The sequence below is a fragment of the Aulostomus chinensis genome, chromosome 11 (assembly GCF_037954235.1).
Source record: "Aulostomus chinensis isolate RoL2024-O1b breed Wild chromosome 11, RoL_Achi_v1.0, whole genome shotgun sequence".
In the NCBI taxonomy this organism is placed as follows: Eukaryota; Metazoa; Chordata; class Actinopteri; order Syngnathiformes; family Aulostomidae; genus Aulostomus; species Aulostomus chinensis.
This window is the reverse complement of record NC_141330.1, coordinates 422,501-445,509: the sequence shown is the minus strand read 5'-3', so window position 1 is coordinate 445,509 and position 23,009 is coordinate 422,501. Positions and strand designations below refer to the sequence as shown.

The following is a 23,009-nucleotide window of genomic DNA, read 5'->3' as shown; positions in this document are numbered from 1 at the left end:
TGAGGGATGATGGATGGATGGATGGATGATGGAGGGATGGATGATGGATGGATGGATGAGGGATGATGGATGAGGGATGGATGGATGGATGGATGATGGAGGGATGGATGATGGAGGGATGGATGATGGATGGATGGATGAGGGATGATGGATGGATGGAGGGATGATGGATGGATGGATGAGGGATGATTGATGGATGGACGAGGGATGGATGGATGAGGGATGGAGGGATGGATGATGGACGGATGGAGGGATGAGGGATGGATGGATGATGGATGGAGGGATGAGGGATGGATGGATGATGATGGATGATGGATGGATGGATGGATGATGATGGATTGATGGATGATGGATGGATGGATGATGATGGATGATGGATGGATGATGGATGGATGGATGATGATGGATGGATGGATGATGGAGGGATTGATGGATGATGATGGATGGATGGATGGATGATGATGGATTGATGGATGATGGATGGATGGATGATGATGGATGGATGGATGGATGATGATGGATTGATGGATGGATGGATGGATGGATGGATGGATGATGATGGATGGATGGATGGATGGATGATGATGGATGGATGGATGGATGGATGATGATGGATTGATGGATGGATGGATGGATGGATGGATGATGATGGATGGATGGATGATGATGGATTGATGGATGGATGGATGATGATGGATGGATGGATGGATGGATGATGATGGATGGATGGATGGATGGATGATGATGGATTGATGGATGGATGGATGATGATGGATGGATGGATGGATGGATGATGATGGATTGATGGATGGATGGATGGATGGATGGATGATGATGGATGGATGGATGGATGGATGATGATGGATGGATGGATGGATGGATGATGATGGATTGATGGATGGATGGATGGATGGATGGATGATGATGGATGGATGGATGATGATGGATTGATGGATGGATGGATGGATGGATGGATGATGATGGATGGATGGATGGATGGATGATGATGGATGGATGGATGGATGGATGATGATGGATTGATGGATGGATGGATGGATGGATGGATGATGATGGATGGATGGATGATGATGGATGATGGAGGGATGGATGGATGATGATGGATGGATGGATGATGATGGATGATGGAGGGATGGATGGATGATGATGGATGGATGGATGGATGGATGATGATGGATGGATGGATGGATGGATGATGATGGATTGATGGATGGATGGATGGATGGATGGATGGATGGCTGATGGATGGATGGATGGATGATGGATGGATGGATGATGATGGATGGATGGATGGATGGATGGATGGATGGCTGATGGATGGATGGATGGATGGATGGATGGATGATGATGGATGGATGATGATGGATGATGGAGGGATGGATGTTTTCAATAAAATGCAACAGTATTTCCTCAGTCAACTGTGTATCTTTGATGAGGCCATTTTTAATGTTCTGATGTTCTCGCCCACCTCTTAATGACCTCAGAACCGTTTTGCCAGACCGTGGAAGATTTGTGCAGCTGGTTTGATAAAACAGCATCAACAAACACTCAGGAGGAGTCTGTCCAGGATGTCAGTGAACACCAACATCATCATCAAGAGCAGGAAATGTTTCAATCTTCAATTCTACAAACATGTAGAAGTCATCAATCCCCCAAAAATGTTTGGCTCTCAATTCATTGACTCTTTTTTTATAATTGCAAAAATATATCAACTTGATAAAGAAACTCTTTAGATCAAAAACTGAGTGGACACTGTGTTTGTCAAGAACAGATATTAAGTCTCAACTTCACCTTCTTTTTTATTAGCATGTTAGCTCATGCACAGAGATGCAGACAGCTGCTTTCCTGTGGGTGGACCTGATGTCACATGATCACTAACAGCAAAATAAGAGTGAGAACCTCGTACATGGAGAGGAAAGGGTTAAGATATGACAAACTGAGAGCAGCTGCTCAAGAATCATCCAGACAACACAAACATGGAAACATGGACATGTCGCTGACCCCGAGGGAGGACAATGATGGACGGCTTGTCAAAGAGAGTTTGAATGATCAGACACACACACCTGATCACATGATTATCTCAGCAGATATTTACCCGCCATATTTACGTCTTTGACAGCAGGAAGCAGATGTGTGGTTTTTATTGGGGTCAACCAAACCTTTAATGTAGTAACCATGGAAACAGACCTGGCTGATGCTGATTGTCTGAAGCCCTACCATGTGTTTCTTTTCACCTGTCTGGTGGGGGACTGGGTGGGTGGAGCTTGTGAGTGTCAGGTGTTGTCCATCTCACAGATTTCCAAATGAAATGTGTTAATAGTCCTTTGCTGTGGTTGGCTGTCCAGTAAGCAAAGCCCCACCCCCAACAGTCAACAGCGTACAGATACAAACACCTCGTCACTCTGCATCAAATTGTGAGTTCAAGCGGTGGTAGCGTGTGTGTGTTTTCATGTGACGTGTCAGAGAACGTGTTCCTGTAACGGCAGCGTGTGCAACACCTGGTCCAGCAGCTGCAGAGCTCGGTGCAAGTGAACCTCCAGCCAACAGGGCGTGTCCTTGATGCTCTGCCGTGGATAATCGCACCCCCAACCTTTAACAAAGCTCAGACGCACGATACACAACCTGCGCAGCTCGTCCACGCCCACACCTGCCGCTGAACACACACCTTGAATAACTTTGATGTTATTTTACACCTCAAACAGCAGGAAAGGTGAGAGAAGAACAGGCAGGACTCACCCATGGAGGTACAGACGCCCGCCCTGCCGGTCCCACCCACAACAGCAGCTGCTTGCTGCTGCATCCGCCTGTGACACTGTCTTAGGTCAAACACCTGGAGAGACAGACAGGTGAGAACCGTGTGAGACAGAGACTGTCACTATAACAGCTGCTGTCTGCATAGAGGCACACCTTGATACACGCTCCTGGGTAGATCTTGTGGACACCGTCTCCAGGTCCTTGGCCGGCCACCTGGTCCAGGTAGGAACTCTGGACGAATACAGAGTGATCACTGAGGCAGCGCATCCAGATGTCCCCTTCCCCTCGACACTCCAGCTGAACCCCTCGACCGATGTGCAGCCTGCACACCAAGAGACAGGCAGATGAAGGTCATCAAGTCTGATGAGATATCAGACAGGAAGTGGACAGAAGTCCACAAAGGCTAGGAGCTTTCCAATGCTGCGACATAGACGTGTCACCTGGCTCGGTGGCTGGCGGCGGTGCGGTGGACGTTACTCAGTTGTCCCAGACAGAAACGATCCCCCCCTGAAGGGTCCACATATCCGTCCACTGTCACCAGGGAAGAGCTGGACTGGACTTTAAACATCTCACCAACCTGAACGTCCAACTCAAAGTAGGAGATGGAACACCAGAACTCTGGACCTGGGACAGAGGACAGCATGGATCAGTGGAGCAGGGACAGAGGGGTAGGGACAGTGGGGGAGACTGTCCTACCTGGGTGGTTGGACACTGGCTGTGGGTATGGAGCAGTGCTGTGGTGCTGGGACCCTGCACAGACAATACTAATTAGTTCCCTTCTACACCAAGATTATACCAAGATATGATCTGGTAACATGGCGGCGTACAGAAGTGGGTGTGATGATGATTTAAGGGAGATTGCTGGTGGCCCCGCCCACTCTGATGAGGTCCTGCAGGGCTGTAAGGGGTGGGGCTATTACCTGGCCAGGTGGCTGCGGAACAATACAGAACCAAGGTGAGCATCTGTCCATGTCCTACCCCTGATACTACTAGCTCACTACTGCTACTACTGCTACTACTACTACTGCTATGACAACTGCTATTGCTAATACCATCACTACTGCTAAGGACACCACTATCCTACTGATAATACTACTGCAGTACTATGAGCATTACTTATACAAAAAGTTTACAATGACTCTGGATACTACCACTACTAATAGCATTTATATCATCATACTGTTTATACTACTACAAATACCTCTAGCCCTCATCTCTTGATAATAATAACACTCCTGCAGAGAGCAGTACTACCACTTCTGCAGGTATTTGGGCACCTGGTCTGGCTGGGCTGCTGTAGGGGTTCTGGAGGCGTGGGGGGGCAGGGTGTGGTGATGCGCGACCCTCATGCTGGTTCTGAGATGGAATGATCTGGAGGAGTTCTGGTCCATCGCTGCCGCCATCCCCGCCTCTCCTGCTTCTGCTGCCACCACCACCTGGTGACAGAGCTGCCGCCATCAGAGGCCTCTCTGCAGAGAGGACGCAGGAAACGGACACACCCACACTGATGACACTGAAGATTTCACAACTTGTGTCTGAGTGTGTGTCTGTCCTGTGAGCCTCTGACAGGTCTCAGTCTTGAGGGACTTCCTGGTTCCATCAATTACTTTAGAGGAAGAACTGTGGAAGTTGACCCAATGGGGGTCTCTGTGCTCACCTGGAGGTGACAGAGGCATAATGGGATACATGCTGAGGGGGCGGGGCTGACTGTAAGGTTCTGGGTGGGCAGGCAGCTCGATCTGAGGACAGTCCTGTATGAACTCCTCCTTAATGAGAGGCTGAGGACCTGAGGGAGGACAGGGGCGGGGCTGGGGTGAGAGTTCTGCTGATGTGATGTGTTCTAATGAAGTTTCAATAGAGGGCACACAGGAAGTGACATGCCCACAGGAGCCATGGCACCGGCCAATACAGGTCAGAGAGTAACGAGAGCAATGAACAACACCTATCATGCACAGCAGTATGTTTACCTGCAGTGGCGGCGGCAGTGGCAGTGGCGGTGGCAGTAGCGGCGGGACACGCCACCCGCTCGTAGTGGTAGGGGTTCACGCACACGCTGTCGTACTTCAGGTCAAATGCAAACTGACAGAACTTGACGTGTTTCAGTTCATTCTTGTGGAGGTCAGGCCAACGCCACAGTCGGGCGTAGATGACATGAGGGAAGCCTTTCCTACCCGCCACCTGCAGACAGACAGGTGACACACAGAACTGGGTCATGGCCAACCGAAGTTACCATGGGAACACTGTGTGATTTTGCGTGCATGCTTGTGTGCGTAGAAGTGTCTAGGATCGACGTGACATGGCATGCAGCAGGATTTCACAAAGACGCAACTATGGAACCGGACCATCATCACCTGACTGTGTCACCTGACTACACTGCCTGATGACATCACCTAGATGCTCCAATACTAAACAGAAGAAACAGTCAGGTGCTCCGTGGTCAACAGTGTTGATAACCAGCTGCGCACATGACCTGGTGACATGATGGCGCTCGTTTATGGCATGGAATGACATCATATTATATCATATGACACGCTCAGGTGACGCTGCGGCAGTGGGTCACGGGAGAGCTTCCCTTTAAAACTAAATCTGTTGTTATTAGGGCCTGAGCCAGAAGGTACTTCACCCTATGGTGTTTGGAAGCACACTCAAACACTAAAAACTCTACAAAAATCACACTGAACGAGCTCCAAATGTCACCAAATGTCCCAGGCAGGTCAGGGGACGGGAGAGGGGGGAGGTGTCACACTGGGTTCAATGGGTGGGCGAGAGAAGATCTGTTTTGCGAGGAATTGTTTCTTTATTATTCTTTCTTATAACGTCACTTCGATCCTTAATTAGGGCCTGAGCCAGAAGGTACTTCTGGCGAAGACCCTATTATGTTTGCTCGGCAGAGCAACACATTAGCAGCACTAAAAACACTAAAAACACACACTAAACAGTGTCCCAGGCCCCCCCAACACCCATGAGGCAACTGGGCCAGACGGCCCGGAGCCAGTTTTCACATACACACCCATTCAAAACCTGGTATTATACTGTTCTTGCTCTCAATGAGTGCGCGCTATATGCGCATAATGAGCATAACGCGCATAATCTAATTTGACCCCCTGAACATGCATGAAATTCGCTGAAATTTGGCACAATCGTTCGGTATGTCTCAACATTCACTAATCAAAAACAAAAACGCCACTAAAGTCTATAGCGCCACCTAGGGAGCCACACAAAAAAAGATAATTTTTTTAAATTTCGCGCGCTATAACTCCTCACACAAAACTCCCACAAACATGGGACCAACACCGTTGGACTCGTCTCATCAAGACGAACAATTCTTACACTCTGACCCCTCACCTATCTCCAACAGAATGTCCACAAATTGGACAAAACTGTCAAAATCAGGACTTTTTTTACTCCCCGAACAAAATCTATCTCCTCCTAAACCGTAAATGCCAGGGCTTCCAAACTTTCACACATTACTCTCCCAACTGTGCTGATTAAAAGTTCAGTAAGAATAATATACTACGCGCTCGGTTCCCATTTTATAAGCCGTCAAAGTTGGGGAGACACGTTTCACGCTTACAATGGAAGTCAATGGGGAGGCCGTGTCCTCTCATGATACATACTCTCGAACAAATGCTTCTCACGTCTATACCATACATCGCACAGCTTTTAAAAACATATCACTGTATTCCTGACAAAAATCCCTACAAAAATATGGTATTTTGTGTTACTTTCGACCAACGTAGGCCGAGTTATTCAGCTTTTACACACTACATTTCTCTGAATCCTCCACTCTCTCCACTCTAGCACAGATCAAAGAAAGTGCAGCGGGGGAGGGGTTCTTAAAGGGCCAGCTGGCAGCTCTGCTCTCAGCTCTGCTCTCAGCTCTGACAGAGATGGCAGAGATTTGTTTACTGTAGTCATGGAAACCACAATTGGCGCTTCTCTGCCCTCATGTACATACTCTCAAACAAACACTTGTAGCTTCTAAACTAAAACACTCACACCTTCAGAAAACACACCATTGAATTCCTGAGAAAAAACTCTACAAACTGATGTCTTTACATTACACTTTTGACCAACATATGCAGAGTTATGACTGTGTTTATCAGTAAAACTGCCAAATCCTCCTCTGCTCTCCACTCTGACAGAGATGGCAGAGAGCGAGCAGAGAAGGGAGGGGCTCTTAAAGGGCCGGCTCTCAGCTCTGCAGTCACACTGTGCAGCGAACTGAGGCTCGTATCTCCTAAACTACAAGGCCTAGGGATTTGCCAATTACACCGTTGGATTTGGGCCGGTGTCAAGGACGCGGCCATAGGCCGCGCGGGGGCTCAGGCCCTAACAACGCTGCTTGCAGCTTTAATTAGGGCCTGAGCCAGAAGGTACTTCTGGCGAAGACCCTATTATGTTTCGAAGTCACACTCGCCACTTCAAAAGTTAATTTGACCCCCTAAACATGCTTGAAAACTCACCAAATTTGGTAAGCACATCGGGTGCGGCGAAAAATTAGATAATTAAAAAAAAAAGAGGCGCTCTACTCAATAGCGCCACCTACATACACAAAAAACCACGCCACAGACTGTAGGAATGTCCTAGAGACATGGGACCAACAACATTGAACTCGTCTCATCAAGACGGATAAATCATACACTCACACCCTTGACCTAACTGTAACAGGATGTCCACAATTTGGACACGAATGTCTAATTTTGGACAATTTTGCACCCCGAACAAAATTTATCTCCTCCTAAACCGTAAATGCCAGGGCTTCCAAACTTTCACACATTACTCTCCCAACTGTGCTGATTAAAAGTTGTTCAAGGTTAATATACTACGCGCTCGGTTTGGATTTTATGAGCCGTCAAAGTGGGGGAGACACTTTTCGCCTTACAATGGAAGTCTATGGGGAGAGCGTGTCCTCTCAGGGTACATACTCTCAAACAAATGCTTCTCACATCTACACCATACATTCCACAGCTTTTAAAAACACACCACTGTATTCCTCACAAAAATCCCTACAAAAATATGGTATTTTGTGTGACTTTTGACCAACGTATGCCGAGTTATTCACCTTTTACACACTACATTTCTCTGAATCCTCCACTCTCTCCACTCCAGCACAGATCAGACACAGTGCAGCGGGGGAGGGGTTCTTAAAGGGCCAGCTGGCAGCTCTGCTCTCAGCTCTGCTCTCAGCTCTGACACAGACAGCAGAGAGCGAGCAGAGAAGGGAGGGGCTCTTAAAGGGCCGGCTCTCAGCTCTGCAGTCACACTGTGCAGCGCACTGAGGCTCGTATCTCCTAAACTACAAGGCCTAGGGATTTGCCGATTACACCGTTGGATTCGGGCCGGTGTCAAGGACGCGGCCATAGGCCGCGCAGGGGCTCAGGCCCTAACAACGCTGCTTGTAGCTTTCATTTTCTTTTTCTTTTTTCTTTTTCTGTTATTGTGTTGTGATCAGAGGGAGGAAGTGGAGGTTCACAGTGTCTCAACCGGCGCCACATAACTCTTGAGTTCTTTAAACTTGTTGAACGCTCTGACAGATGGGATCTGTTTTTTACAGTGTAGGGACAAACTGTGAGTCACACAGACACATTCCCTTCTCACACACACACACACACACACACACACACACACACACAGAGTCTGGCTTGGTGTAGCTCCGCCCACTTCCTGTGTTTTAGACAAAACAAGCTGCTGCCCTCCTCACACACACACACGATTGTACTGTCCTCGTAAGCGAGTCACACTACAGCTTCTTAAACACACACACACACACACACACACACACAAATGAGATGATGACATCATGCCAGCAAAAGAGTCACCAGTGATTCTTCAGACAGAAATCTGTCAAGATGCTGGTTGAAGAATGTCTGCAAGCTTCAAGCAAAGCCTGATGACTCTTTGTGGCTCCTCCCCCAGTGACCTGTCATGTTGCTGTGGTAACCTAGATGATTGATAGCTATGGGGGGGGGGTGAAGAAACAAAACACACATTTGAAGAACAAATTAGTGTTGAAGAATGTTTTGTGAATGAGGTGAGCTGTGACCAGATCAACGTCATGATGACTGTTCCTGTCCCGTGGACGTTGCTTAGACGGAGCCCCAGGAGCGGCTGCATGTTCCCAGCGGGTCACACTGACACACACAAACCATCACACCTGACAATGTGACGGACAAGATGTGAACACTTCCTGGTCCCGGTCATGTGACTGCTTCTGTCTCCAGTGTTCTTGTTCTTTGATCATTATCAGGTAAAGTCATTTTGAATTCTTTCAGAAACACCAGAGCATTTGCAAGAAAGGACACAACAGTTAGCAGTAGAAACCGGAGCATGACAAAGGTCAGAGGTCAGAGTGGCCATGCTGCTTGGTCACGTCACTCATGACTTCATACTGAGACACACGTGCGAAGTTCAGATTTTGTGATTTGTCCTGGGTTAGGGTTAGCGTGGAGGACTGGAGGATCTGATTATGAACAGATCTAGACAATCATGTGTCCTGGGTTCAGCTCGGCGCCGCTGTCTCACTGGTCATCTCCTGTGTGTACCTGCAGTCGTCCGTCCAGCGTCCTCTGAATGGTCACACATTTGCTGGGATGGACGCCGTTGGTGGTGACAGCGGTGATGAGTGAGTCCAGCTCGTCCTTCTTCTCCTTCAGCTTCTTCACCAGGCTCTCAATGGCCCGTTTGGCGAAGCCCTCGTTCTCCCCGCCCTGCCGGTGGCACATCAGGCTGTGGACAATGTTGAGGCAGGCGTCAGCGCTGCTGGGGGCTGTGACGAGGGCCGCCATGATCACCTGGGTGGGCGGAGAGTTCAGAAGCGGTTTAGAGTCCAACCTGTCTGACTCTACCAATGCCAATGTTTCTGAGCAGATTTGTTAACCCTTTAATAATCGCAAGAGAGAAGCGCCCAGAGGGCGCCACAGGTCCAGCTTGAGGGTCAAGTTTAGACGACAGGTTTCTCATGAGGGTCAAACATGTCATTTCCTGTTGCTGGCACATAACTCAACTGGTGCCATGTGTTCAAGATGGATAATTAACTGTGATGATGCAAAATATGAATGACTGGGATAAAGGAACAACTTCCTGTTGGCGGCTATGGAAACAGGAAGTGCTGTAAATCTTGCAACTTTCAGTCCGGTAACAGGAAGCCCTGAAACTTTGTGAGAAATGTTTTTAACCTGGAAACTTGCTTCAAATATTCAAAATGTACAAGCAGGAAATTAAATGTTGGAGGTCAGAGGTCAGCTCACTGACGCTGCAGCGCATACATGAAGGTGTCAGTAACCTTAAACTGAGGACCCCAGACCCCATGTTGAGAACCCCTGCACTAGGTCATCAGGCTTGATTTCAGTTTCACTGTGCTGCATCATGTCTGTCTAACCTGCACACCTCTCTCTCTCTCTCCCTCTCTCTCTCCCTCCCTCTCTCCCCCTCTCTCTCTCTCTCCCTCTCTCTCTCCCTCTCTCTCTCTCCATCTCTCCCTCTCTCTCTCTCCATCTCTCTCTCTCTCTCTCCATCTCTCTCTCCATCTCTCCCTCCATCTCTCTCTCTCTCCCTCTCTCTCCTGGATCAAACTGAACCATCAAACATCTATGATCGCTTGATGCCTGTAAATGTGTCTATAATTCCGACAGTTGAGAAGGAGACGGGGAGAGAGACAGTTAAGCGAGAGAGACAGGTAAGAAGGAGACCATTGACAGGGAGACAGTTGAGAGATATGAGGGAGAGACAGTTAAGAGAGAGACAGTTGAGAGAGAGACAGGCAAGAGACAGACAGCCCCACGTACCTTCCCAGCTCCTTAACCTCTGCTGGCTGTGATCTGCTGGCTGTGATCTGCTGGCTGTGTCAGTGTGTCTGCAGGTCTGAGTGTGGTCAGTGGGGGGTGTGTCAGGCTGCCCAGACATAACAGGAAGTGAGGACATGTCTGCGCTCATAAAAATAAAGCAGCTTCAGACTCAGAGCACTAACAGAGGAATCCGTGACAAAGAGCCGATGATGGTCTGTGACGTCGGGTCAGAGTTTCATCAAGGACATGTTCAGACATTTCCTCCAGACAGGAAGAGCCACTACCTCTCCTCCCGCCATTCGTACTACAAGCTTTTATTTTGAAGGTTCACATCCTACATAGTGCTTAGTGCTTAATGACGCCTGATTAGGCAGGTGGGGCAGCACCTATAACCTGTTACCTCTATGACTCCCATAGGAGGAGCATCCAGGAGGGGGAGCAAAAAGAGGAGGAGGAGGAGCAGCATCCATGAGAGGGAGGAGGAGGATGAAAAGGAAGGGCCGCATCGAGAAGGAAGAGAACAAGCATCCATGGGAAGGAACAGGAGGCATAGGAGGAGCAGGAGGAGGAGCACTCTGGAGAAGGAGCAGCAGGAGAAGCAGGTCAAGGAGCATCCATGAGAAGGAGCAGAATGAGGAGGAATAGTAGGAGGATTTGCATCCATGAGGAAGAGGAGCATTAATGAAGAGCAGGAGGAGCATCCATAGGGAGGTGTGACCATGAGGAGGAGGAGGAGCATTAAGGAAGAGGAGAATCAATGAGGAGGAGATGAAGGATCATCCATGAGGAGGAGGAGGAGGAGGAGGGCATAGGAAGGTGGCCACATGCTGGTGAGAACCAACACACATGAATGAGCAACAAAGAGTAACAGACGTGCTCCTGCAGGAGAACTGCTTGGATTCCATTTAAACAACTGAGACGCTCCTCCTCCTCACTGCTGGTAAACCCCTCCTCCTCACTGCTGCTAAACCCCTCCTCCTTAGTGCTGCTGACCTCCTCCTCCTTAGTGCTGCTGACCTCCTCCTCCTCACTGCTGCTAAACTCCTCCTCCTCCTCACTGCTGCTGAGCTCCTCCTCACTGCTGCTAAACTCCTCCTCCTCCTCACTGCTGCTAAACTCCTCCTCCTCCTCACTGCTGCTGAGCTCCTCCTCACTGCTGCTAAACTCCTCCTCCTCCTCACTGCTGCTGAGCTCCTCCTCACTGCTGCTAAACTCCTCCTCCTCCTCACTGCTGCTGAGCTCCTCCTCACTGCTGCTAAACTCCTCCTCCTCCTCACTGCTGCTAAACTCCTCCTCCTCCTCTCTGCTGCGAAGTTCCTCCTCCTCCTCTCTGCTGCTAAACTCATCCTCCTCTCTGCTGCTAAACTCCTCCTCCTCCTCACTGCTGCTGAGCTCCTCCTCACTGCTGCTAAACTCCTCCTCCTCTCTGCTGCTAAACTCCTCCTCCTCTCTGCTGCGAAGTTCCTCCTCCTCCTCACTGCTGCTAAACTCCTCCTCCTCTCTGCTGCTAAACTCCTCCTCCTCTCTGCTGCGAAGTTCCTCCTCCTCCTCACTGCTGCTGAGCTCCTCCTCTCTGCTGCTAAACTCCTCCTCCTCCTCTCTGCTGCGAAGTTCCTCCTCCTCCTCACTGCTGCTGAGCTCCTCCACCTCACTGCTGCTAAACCCCTCCTCCTTACTGCTGCTAAGCTCCTCCTCACTGCTGCTAAGCTCCTCCTCCTCACTGCTGCTAAGCTCCTCCTCCTCCTCCTCCTCACTGCTGCTAAACTCATCCTCCTCACTGCTGCTAAGCTCCTCCTCATCGCTAATGCTAAGCTCCTCCTCCTCACTGCTGCTAAACCCCTCCTCCTCATCACTGCTGCTAAGCTCCTCCTCACTGCTGCTAAGCTCCTCCTCATCACTGCTGCTAAGCTCCTCCTCCTCACTGCTGCTAAGCTCCTCCTCATCGCTAATGCTAAGCTCCTCCTCCTCACTGCTGCTAAACCCCTCCTCCTCATCACTGCTGCTAAGCTCCTCCTCCTCATTGCTAATGCTAAGCTCCTCCTCCTCACTGCTAGTAAACCCCTCCTCCCCCTCACTGCTGCTAAGCTTCTTCTCATCGCTAATGCTAAGCTCCTCCTCCTCACTGCTGCTAAACCCCTCCTCCTCCTCACTGCTGCTAAGCTCCTCCTCGTCACTGCTTCTAAGCTCCTCCTCCTCCTCATCGCTGCCGCTAAGCTCCTCCTCCTCCTCGCTGCTGCTAAGCTCCTCCCTTTCACTTCCTGATCCTTACCTTTCACATTCCTAACCCTTTAATATTTTACTTCCACATTTAAACAAAGTTTGGTTGGCATTTTCGCTGTAAATACATTTATATTTATCAATTTACAAGTTTGACCAGAAATAAAAAATAAAAATAAAATGATTGTGTGGTATAATGAACACGATTTCTTGAACAATTTAAAGCTTTTAATTTGAATTGTTTTGTGTAACAGGAAGTCGGCAGGAACACCCTCGTGCGTCAGGTGGACTCGGTCCCTCTAAATTAAAGAGTTCTGTGTTTGTCTGATCTTGTTTTCTAATCTATCGCTTGTTTGTCCGTCTGTTCTGGAACTGCTGAGAAACAGCTAGTTCCGGTTAACGAGCTAACTGGCGCTCAGGAGAACCAACCCTTAAACAAGCTGCCGGTTCCGGTCGTTCCGTGGTTCTCTTACCTGTAGGAGAGACCGTGCAGGTAGCAAAGGTGAGCCACATGATAACAACAACATGTTATCCTATTGACTAGGTTTTGCCTCTGAATGTGCCGGAGTGAGCTAGCTAGCGGTTGGGCAGTACAGCTAACTGGGGAGCACGTGCTGGGAGGACTGGGACCTTGGACGTGAAACACCGATCAATCGACTGAGGTTAACGGTAATTTACCGGGTTATCGGACTGCTGCGGCTCACAGGGCGCCTCATTTACAGATTCTCCTCACCAACAATCGCCATCTTCCATCGTTCATGTTAACCCCTTATTTCTGCTTGTTGCGTCTAAATTATGCTGCGAACCGGGCCGACCCGGGACTAGTCTGTCTGAAAGATGGTTTTTCAAACCTCAAATCAACTCAACTGGAATCTAAAAAACCCAAGCACATGTTCAACGTCATCATTTCTTTCCGGTAAGAAGCTGAGGTTCCACCTGTGTATGAATGGGCGAAATGGCTACAAGGGCACCGCCATACGTCATCACAACAGCACTCACGATGGCGTCATACTTCCGTAATTGGTGCTAACAAGTGAGGCGTCATGGCTCTGAGACAGTGAGTCAGGTTCGATCCCTGTGCCCCAGTGGTCCTGAGTAAGATACCGAACTGCTAGCTGGCTCCTTGAGTGGTGTGTGTCTGTGTGGGTGGGTGTGTGTGTGGGTGTGTGTGTGGATGGGTGTGGGTGGGTGGGTGGATGGGTGTGTGTGTGTGTGGGTGTGTGTGTGGATGGGTGGGTGTGTGTGTGGGTGGGTGGGTGTGTGGGTGTGTGTGTGGGTGGGTGGGTGTGTGGGTGTGTGTGTGTGTGTGTGGATGGGTGTGTGTGTGTGTGTGTGGATGGGTGTGTGTGTGTGTGGGTGGGTGGGTGGATGGGTGTGGGTGTGTGTGTGTGTGGATGGGTGTGTGTGTGTGTGTGGGTGGGTGGGTGTGTGTGTGGATGGGTGTGTGTGTGTGTGTGTGGATGTGTGTGTGGGTGGGTGGGTGGATGGGTGTGGGTGTGTGTGTGGATGGGTGTGTGTGTGTGTGTGGGTGGGTGGGTGTGTGTGTGTGGGTGGGTGTGTGTGTGGATGGGTGTGTGTGTGTGTGTGGGTGGGTGGGTGTGTGTGTGTGGGTGGGTGTGTGTGTGGATGGGTGTGTGTGTGTGTGTGTGGGTGGGTGGGTGTGTGGATGGGTGTGTGTGGGTGTGGGTGGGTGAGTGTGTGTGTGGATGGGTGTGTGTGGGTGTGTGTCTGTGTGGGTGTGTCTGTGTGTGGGTGGGTGTGTGGATGGGTGTGGGTGGGTGTGTGGATGGGTGTGGGTGGGTGGGTGGGTGTGTGTGTGTGTGTGTGTGGATGGGTGTGTGGGTGGGTGTGTGGATGGGTGTGGGTGGGTGTGTGGATGGGTGTGGGTGGGTGGATGGGTGTGTGTGTGTGTGTGGATGGGTGTGTGGGTGGGTGGGTGTTTGTGTGTCTGTGTGTGGGTGGATGGGTGTGTGTCTGTGTGTGAGAGCCCACAGGTGCAGGAGGTTTGCAGCACAGGATGAGTCACAGAGGGAGGAAACTGATGGCGTCCTCCAAACCCAGGTCGTTATTCCTACGGAGCACGTCAGCTGTGACCCTCCACCAGCGGTGAGACACCTCATGACCACCGAAGCCCCTCCCACTGGCCAAACACCCAGCTTTTGCCTGTAATGAGCATTTACCCCTGGGTCACATGACCACGCAGCAGACACAGCTCTTCATCAGCGTTGATGGGGAAATGGTCATTTGCCTTCCAACACATAAGTGAGTGGGCGGAGCTCCACAGTCATCTTGATTGACAGTTGCACACTAACAGCAACCTGCAGAACAGAAACAGCTGCCGATGTGGCCGGGCAGCATGGTGATGTCAGAGCTCCCGCGAGTCATCAGAGGAACTAAACTCCGGTTTACGGCAGGTCCGAGGGGACACTGATCCTCAAATACTGACGCAAACAACACGGCGAGGAACTCTCCAACAGCCTGCGTCATCGGCCGTCAAATTATCGAATTGTCAGCCGATTGCAATCAGTGGCCCTTCCATCAGCACCTTTTATATAAAACGGTAACCATGGAAACAGTCACCAAAGATTTTGAACAAACTGAAGATGCTTGTTTCTGCTGTGTGACATCAAACGTGCCGGGGGCGGGGCCAGGGTGTAAATTGAACTCTCAGTAGTAGATTATGTTTCTGTTGGAATGGCTGACCTCTCTGCTCATGGCGTTGCAGCTTCTCACAGGTCCTGGTGGACCAGTTGACCCGTCCCAGCGTCTTGACCCTTGACCCCAGGATGCTGCCACATACTGACCTTCCGCCGGTGGTGCTGCTGGTGAAGAGTGAATCACCGCCCTCTGGGAGTCAGGTGATGGCAACACTTCATAGTCGTCATGTTCACAATAGATGTGCTGTACTGTTGATGATGTCACCTCACTGAGTCGCCGGTGCCGGTGGAGGGCGGGGGCCACTAGTATTAGTACTCAGCACTCAAGTATCGCAATCAGATAAGGAGCCAAACAAGTATCGGAAGCTAGCAGGTGTAGCAGCGGTTAGCAGCCAGCTAGCAGGGACGCCGGAAATGGAAGGAGACCAGAACGCCAGCAACGAATAAGTGACGGTATGGTAACCAAACGAACTGGAGAAGGCTTTGAGCATGGATGCTAGTTAGCGCTTGTCAACAGAGCAGCTGTTGATCCTCCCTGGAGGTGCTAGCTGGACCCCAGTGTGCAAGGTCTCATGGCCGCATGCTCAAGAATTCATCACGTTGAACATGGACCCATCAGAGCCAGACCAGTCCAAGTGTCTCGTCTCACGCTGCCCCTGTTTCAGGCTCACGACTCCATGGTTATGAGGCGGAGTCCCAGGAGGCCGAGCATCTGGACCCGGCTGGGCTGGCAGGTCAGTCGCCGTCTCTCTGGTTTTTGGAGTTTCCGGAACAAGTACATATGGAGAGCCAGGATCAGCTCAGCCCGTAGGAGTGAGTGTCCACTGACCAGAACCCTCCACATCATGTGACCAGTGATATTTTCAAATAAAACGGCATTTAAAAGTGGTTGTCTTCTTTCCAGAAGCAGTGGACGTGCTGCGTTGGACAGGTCCACTGATTCAGCGCAGCAAACAGAGGACCAGAACCCCCCCAAGACTGGCTGCAGGTCAGCTTGTCAACACGGAACCAAGAGAGACACACGTCCTGTCTCTCTGGCGCACTCTCTCCCTGTCTCTCTGTCCCACTCTGTCCCTGCTCCTCTGTCCCACTCTCTCCCTGTCCCTCTGTCCCACCCTCTTTCTGTCCCTCTGTCCCACTCTCTCCCTGTCCCTCTAGCTCACTCTCTCCCTGTCCCTCTGTCCCACTCTCTCCCTGTCCCTCTGTCCCACCCTCTTTCTGTCCCTCTGTCCCACTCTCTCCCTGTCCCTCTAGCTCACTCTCTCCCTGTCCCTCTGTCCCACTCTCTCCCTGTCCCTCTGTCCCACTCTCTCCCTGTCCCTCTGTCCCACCCTCTTTCTGTCCCTCTGTCCCACCCTCTTTCTGTCCCTCTGTCCCACTCTCTCCCTGTCCCTCGAGCTCACTCTCTCCCTGTCCCTCTGTCCCACTCTCTCCCTGTCCCTCTGTCCCACTCTGTCCCTGTCCCTCTGTCTCACTCTCTCCCTGTCCCTCTGTCCCACTCTCTCCCTGTCCCACTCTGTCCCTGCCCGTCTGGCTCACTCTCTTCTATCCCTCTGGCTCAGCAGTATTGTGTCTCATCAGGGTGCCCGTATTTCTGTTGCAGAACATCACTTGAGCCTGATGGGTGGGGCCACTGGCTGTAGGGGGCGTGGCCTAATCAGAAAAAAGCTGCCTAGCAAGAAGCAGCTGGACGCACAGCTGGATGATTACATGTCCTTGTCCAAGTCCAGATTGGACAAGCAGCTTGATGACTACATGTCCATGTCCAAGACACGTCTGGACGCGGAGCTGGATGAGTACATGTCTCTGGCTGGACGGACGCAGATGGACTGGGACTGAGGGGGGGGGGGGCCTCACTCCTTATTTCAGGCTTTAGTTGTCATGGTGATAGTTCAGAGAGTTTCTGGTGTTTCAGTTCTGGCAGTTGTTGAGGGACGTCCTGGCTTCTCCTCTCAGAGTTTGTTTTAAAATAAAGTTTAAACTGGAAGCTGCTCGCTGTCCTTCTCTTGTGTCACATGACCACCACACACCTGTCAACATGTTTTTTCTGCAGCTCATCTCCACCCACACACACACACACACACACACACACACTTGTGCTTCAGGCAGGGCATCAACTGACACTTAAATGCGTCTATATGCTATTGACTGTGCTTGATGGAAGCTCCGCCCTCTACACAGACACTGTGACATCTTCATTACATCATAAAATGGTCTTAAAGTGACAGTAACATGGCGGATCGTGATTATTTTGGGGAAGTTTTGTAGTTCAGCTGTGCTGTTTTGGACAAATATGCTCCTGAGGGTAAATTGAGCGTTTGAAGATTGACGACGCCCTCAGGAGAGGAAAGGTCATGATTGAGGTCAAGCATCTTAAGACAGGTGTGGCAGTTGTGAGTTCATTGGTTGAACTTGAATCAAAAACACAAATGAGGTCAGGGTGAAGAATTCTGACATGAACATTGAAGCCATTGATCAGCTGATCACCAACATCTCCTGTGACTGGCGTAGCCCTCACCGTCGTGACTTCGCTGGCCAGCCTTTGACTGTCAGCGAGGGTTTTTGATGATGCTCAGTGCGACAGCCATGAGATGAGCGTGTGTCATGAAAAACGACATGGGCCGCCCTCCCTCCCTGCTTTCCTTGTCATGCATCCGCCAGGGGACACCGTGCTGCCTCCGAGTACCAGTCAGCAGGCGCCATCTCACCGTCACAAAATCAATAAACGAGAAGACTCGCACACACAGAGGACGTCATGAGGAAGCATGGCGTTAATTTATTGACGCTCACAGGGCGGTCAGCTGAGTCTCCTGGATGTGTCCTGGTTCCAGTGGATCCTCCTGAGGAAAGAGGAAGAGCTCCATCATCATCATTCCGACTCAGAGCAAATGTAGGAGTGCCGTCTCTGCGTGAGTTGTCTTTGGCTACGAGGGCGAGGGTGTTGGTGGCAGGCTGACATGTTTTAGTTAGCCAGTGTGATTAACGTCATGGCAAAATCATGTGAGCTTTGATGCTCACAGGCCTCATTCAGCTGTTTTCAGAGGTGGACCGGGTCAGCGAGGTCCCTCGGACCTGTGGCCTTGGCCCTCCAGAATCATTGGCGTGTTAGGAGGTCTTCCAGTGTAGTCGGCATCTCATGTCCTCAAAAAGTTCCACCATTTCTCAGTGGTGTCCTCCTACCACTCCTGCCGGTGAGCTTGTTCTTGATTGTTAGTACTTCGAAGCTGGCGCTGCCTTTAGGGGCAGAGCTTTTTGAAAGTGAATCAGAGACTAAAGCTTCTGGATCAGTGGTTCTCAATCTGTGGTAAAGAATGTGAGCTTCCTCAAGTGGATCCCAGAAATACTTTTACTGAACATGATGGCTACTGCCTTGTTCTCACCTGTTTACCAGAGCTTTATCCTTGGCTCCACCCCCATCAGTACCAGGCCTGATAGACAGCCAATCCCAGGAGAGGCAGCAGACTAGCGTGATGAACTCCAGAGGTCTGAGAGGGGCCACACGACGGTCATGAGTGATTGATTACATCATTGTCACACCAGACTGATTATCAGAAGAAATGAGCTCTGACTTTTATTTTGAAGGACTTCCTGTCCTTTGTGTTGAGGTATTAAACAGTGGTGACTTTGTCTTATCAGTACAATGAGCAGGCGCTGACCAAGAACACGTATGATGGAGAGAAGATTGGAGTCTGGGGGATTTCAGGGTCTGAGGTCAAAGGTCGTGACTGGTGATTTTTTTTTCATTCTGGGTGTTTGTTAGCCTAGCTAGCATAATAAGCATAATTTGCATTGTTGGCATCTGTGGTTTTGTTTCTCTGTACTCAATAATATCTCAGCGCACTTCCTCATTAAATCATATCACTTCTCATTAAATTGAGGGTCATTTGATGCCTTTGTTGGATTTTTGCAGTGATTGACAGCTGTAAACGGAATGATTTGAAACAAACTTATCAATCAAACATCAGAGAACTGAACCTCAATTCAGCCTTGCCCTCTCCACCTGCTATTGCAGAATGAATCCAGCTGGATGCCTGAGATGAGAGGGAGAAACTGTGGAAGAGCAGTGGGAGCAAACGGAGGCGGGGACAAACAAAGACTGGAGCTAACGGAGGCAGGAGCTAACAGAGGCGGGAGCTAACGGAGACTGGAGTCAACGGAGACTGGAGCTAACAGAAACGGGAGCTAATGGAGACTGGAGCTAACAGAGGCAGGAGCTAACGGAGACTGGAGCTAACAGAGGCGGGAGCTAACGGAGACTGGAGTCAATGGAGACTGGAGCTAACAGAGGCGGGAGCTAACGGAGACTGGAGCTAACAGAGGCAGGAGCTAACGAAGACAGGAGCGAACAGAGGCGGGAGCTAACGGAGACTGGAGTCAACGGAGACTGGAGCTAACAGAGGCGGGAGCTAACGGAGACTAGAGCTAAAAGAGGCGTGAGCTAACGGAGACTGGAGCTAACAGAGGCGGAAGCTAACGGAGACTGGAGCTAACAGAGGCAGGAGCTAACGGAGACTGGAGCTAACAGAGGCGGGAGCTAACGGAGACTGGAGCTAACAGAGGCGGGAGCTAATGGAGACTGGAGCTAACAGAGGCAGGAGCTAATAAAGACAGGAGCTAACAGAGGCGGGAGCTAACGGAGACTGGAGTCAATGGAGACTGGAGTCAACGGAGACTGGAGCTAACAGAGGCGGGAGCTAACGGAGACTGGAGCGAACAGAGGCAGGAGCTAACGAAGACAGGAGCGAACAGAGGCGGGAGCTAACGGAGACTGGAGTCAACGGAGACTGGAGCTAACAGAGGCGGGAGCTAACGGAGACTGGAGTCAACGGAGACTGGAGCTAACAGAGGCGGGAGCTAATGGAGACTGGAGCTAACAGAGGCAGGAGCTAACGGAGACTGGAGCTAACAGAGGCGGGAGCTAACGGAGACTGGAGCTAACAGAGGCAGGAGCTAACGAAGACAGGAGCTAACAGAGGCGGGAGCTAACGGAGACTGGAGTCAATGGAGACTGGAGCTAACAGAGGCGGGAGCTAACGGAGACTGGAGCTAACAGAGGCAGGAGCTAACGAAGACAGGAGCGAACAGAGGCGGGAGCTAACGGAGACTGGAGTCAACGGAGACTGGAGCTAACAGAGGCGGGAGCTAACGGAGACTAGAGCTAAAAGAGGTGTGAGCTAACGGAGACTGGAGCTAACAGAGGCGGGAGCTAACGGAGACTAGAGCTAAAAGAGGCGTGAGCTAACGGAGACTGGAGCTAACAGAGGCAGGAGCTAACGAAGACAGGAGCGAATAGAGGCGGGAGCTAACGGAGACTGGAGTCAACAGAGACTGGAGCTAACGGAGACTGGAACTAACAGAGGTGGGAGCTAACGGAGACTAGAGCTAAAAGAGGCGGGAGCTAACGGAGACTGGAGCTAACAGAGGCAGGAGCTAACGGAGACTAGAGCTAAAAGAGGCGGGAGCTGACGGAGACTGAAGCTAACAGAGGCAGGAGCTAACGAAGACAGGAGCGAACAGAGGCGGGAGCTAACGGAGACTGGAGTCAACGGAGACTGGAGCTAACGGAGACGGGAGCTAATGGAGACTGGAGCTAACGGAGACTGGAGCTAACAGAGACTGGAGTCAACGGAGACTGGAGCTAATGATGGGCAGTGTGGCAGGGGGAGTTTTTATGTGATAATGATCTGGTGGTCTCACCTTGTTCCTGATGTCTCCCATGTCTCTGTTTTTTCTGGTGTCGGGGTCCTGGTACAGTCCAGTCACTACGAGAGATCAGCACCGATAGAATCAGAACCCTGCTGACATGTCTGGCAGAGCGGGTTGCCATAGTTACCATAATAGTAGTCAAAGGTGGCAGTGTAGTCATAGTCAGGCGTTGATGAGGGGTAGTCATACTCCGCTGTCGTCCCCTCGTCCTCGGGGCTTCCTTTGTTTCCTGCCGAGGAAAATAATCCAGGTCACGTGATGCTGCTCATGCTCATGATTCAACTCGCTGTTAATCAAGTCTTTTAATATGTGGCGTTCTACTCAGTTTCCCAAGTGAACGATGGCGTCCCCCGGCAGTAATGACATCACAACGTCAGATGTTTGAACACCAAGGTCATTCTACTGTCATCATGGCCGAAGGAACCGGGGGACCTTGACCCACGTGACGGTTGTGTCCTGTAATTTTCAGCAGCTGGTTGTTGCGGTTCTCCACCGTGTTCTCCACTTTGTTCTTGCTGGCGCCACAATAGTGGAATGAGTTCCACCCCTCTGTCAGCACAAGTAATTACTGTCATGTCTCACCTCTTCAGGTTCTACATGGAGGTGTGCGACCACAACAGAGGTGCTTAACCTGTCAAAAGTTAATGAAGTCATGTGATGAATGTGACTTCACTCGCCATCTTTGATTCCGATCATCACTGCTTTGAGCGTTTGTGAAAGATTCCGTTAAGCTCTGAAACCATGAAAACACGCTCCACTGATGGTTAAAGTGGAGGTCACATGACTGCAGTGAAACCAGAATCAACATCATTTGTTTACAACTGACAAGCATCTGACCGAGTCCAGACCTGCACCAGCTGGATCCACGGTAGAACTGAAACCTCCCAAGCGGAACACCACCATCAGGTGGAGGCTGCTGTTTGGTTCTCCCTCACAGCCGGTGAAAAGACTTTGAGATCACCTGGACCTGAAACCTGATCACTTTGTCAGTGACGGACGCCGTGGCCACCTCCGCGCATGCGGGCTGATTACAGATTATTGATATGGGGGTGCTGCCAGACTTCCTGTCTTGATGTTGCTTCTCACGCAGTTTGATGGTGGTGAGATGGAAATGTGGCGTGTTGCTTACCGCAGCAGGGCGCCGTCAGCAGGGTGACACAGAGAGAGAGAGACAGCAGCCGCTTCATCCTGGACGGCCGAGACACCGAGACACTGCTCACAGACGGCCGCTGCTAAACTCTCCTCACCTGAACATTCATCAGGAGTAAAGGGGACTGCAGGCAGACGAATCCCAACATGCAGCGGGAGAAGGGCAGGGCTTTGCTTTCAGTCGAGCAGGCTCCAGGTGTGTGTGTGTGAGGGTGTGTGTGTGAGAGTGAGGGTGTGTGTAAGTGTGTGAGTGTGTGTGTGAGAGTGAGGGTGTGTGTTTGAGTGTGTGAGTGTGTGTGTGAGAGTGAGGGTGTGAGAGTGAGGGTGTGTGTTTGAGTGTGTATGAGTGTGAGGGTGTGTGTAAGTGTGTGAGTGTGTGTGTGAGAGTGAGGGTGTGTGTTTGAGTGTGGATGAGTGTGAGGGTGTGTGTGAGTGTGTGTGTGTGAGAGTGAGGGTGTGTGTTTGAGTGTGTATGAGTGTGAGGGTGTGTGTGAGTGTGTGTGTGAGTGTGTGTGAGAGTGAGGGTGTGTGTTTGAGTGTGTATGAGTGTGAGGGTGTGTGTAAGTGTGTGAGTGTGTGTGTGTGAGAGTGAGGGTGTGTGTAAGTGTGTGAGTGTGTGTGTGAGAGTGAGGGTGTGTGAGTGTGACAGTGTGTGTAAGTGTGTGAGTGTGTGTGAGTGTGTGTGTGTGAGAGTGAGGGTGTGTGTAAGTGTGTGAGTGTG

At 50.7% G+C, this 23,009-nt stretch overlaps 3 protein-coding genes across 9 annotated transcripts in view; 2 read left to right on the top strand and 1 right to left on the bottom strand.

Moving 5' to 3' along the window:
- Nucleotides 1-1,346: 1,346 nt before the first annotated feature.
- Nucleotides 1,347-22,948, bottom strand: LOC147252734 (SMAD family member 4-like). Of its 2 annotated transcripts, XM_086217472.1 has the most exons (14): nt 22,269-22,948; nt 21,267-21,368; nt 21,131-21,195; nt 18,814-18,918; nt 9,318-9,566; nt 4,740-4,950; nt 4,430-4,558; nt 4,050-4,241; nt 3,600-3,704; nt 3,469-3,522; nt 3,213-3,396; nt 2,926-3,094; nt 2,755-2,848; nt 1,347-2,671 (listed from the first exon to the last, which is right to left on the bottom strand). In XM_086217472.1, the coding sequence occupies exons 5-14, from the start codon at nt 9,558-9,560 to the stop codon at nt 2,478-2,480; spliced, it is 1,575 nt and encodes a 524-aa protein (XP_086073598.1). In that variant the 5' UTR covers nt 9,561-9,566; nt 18,814-18,918; nt 21,131-21,195; nt 21,267-21,368; nt 22,269-22,948; the 3' UTR covers nt 1,347-2,477. The 2 variants fall into 2 exon arrangements, with proteins under 2 accessions (XP_086073598.1, XP_086073599.1); XM_086217473.1 differs by lacking the exon at nt 3,600-3,704.
- On the top strand, nt 13,014-17,414 carry LOC147252735 (uncharacterized). Of its 5 annotated transcripts, none has more exons than XM_086217480.1 (6): nt 13,014-13,278; nt 14,771-14,882; nt 15,502-15,634; nt 16,099-16,246; nt 16,338-16,421; nt 17,037-17,414. In XM_086217480.1, exons 2-6 carry the CDS (start codon nt 14,794-14,796, stop codon nt 17,270-17,272), a joined length of 690 nt encoding a protein of 229 aa, XP_086073606.1. In that variant the 5' UTR covers nt 13,014-13,278; nt 14,771-14,793; the 3' UTR covers nt 17,273-17,414. The 5 variants fall into 5 exon arrangements, with proteins under 5 accessions (XP_086073606.1, XP_086073604.1, XP_086073608.1 ...); XM_086217478.1 differs by having other exon boundaries at nt 14,764-14,882; XM_086217482.1 differs by having other exon boundaries at nt 14,762-14,882; nt 16,341-16,421.
- LOC147252733 (CD82 antigen) overlaps nt 20,661-23,009 on the top strand; it is an 8,452-nt gene continuing 6,103 nt past the window's right edge. For both annotated transcript variants that reach the window (XM_086217475.1, XM_086217474.1), the window contains exon 1: nt 20,661-22,484. In XM_086217475.1, the coding sequence (XP_086073601.1) occupies nt 22,436-22,484 (49 nt within the window). In that variant the 5' untranslated portion in view covers nt 20,661-22,435. The remainder of the gene's footprint in view (nt 22,485-23,009) is intronic.

Bases quoted from the DNA above. Each gene is read 5' to 3' on its own strand.
- LOC147252734 (XM_086217472.1), bottom strand. From the start codon at position 9,560: ATGGCGGCCCTCGTCACAGCCCCCAGCAGCGCTGACGCCTGCCTCAAC. The intron at 4,951-9,317 runs GTACACACAGGA...GTCTGTCTGCAG, and splicing joins CGCTGGACGGACGACTGCAG to GTGGCGGGTAGGAAAGGCTT. The intron at 4,559-4,739 runs GTAAACATACTG...GTCCTCCCTCAG, and splicing joins CACTGCCGCCGCCACTGCAG to GTCCTCAGCCTCTCATTAAG.
- LOC147252735 (XM_086217480.1), top strand. From the start codon at position 14,794: ATGAGTCACAGAGGGAGGAAACTGATGGCGTCCTCCAAACCCAGGTCG. The intron at 15,635-16,098 runs GTGATGGCAACA...CCCCTGTTTCAG, and splicing joins CACCGCCCTCTGGGAGTCAG to GCTCACGACTCCATGGTTAT. The intron at 16,422-17,036 runs GTCAGCTTGTCA...TTTCTGTTGCAG, and splicing joins CCCCCCAAGACTGGCTGCAG to AACATCACTTGAGCCTGATG.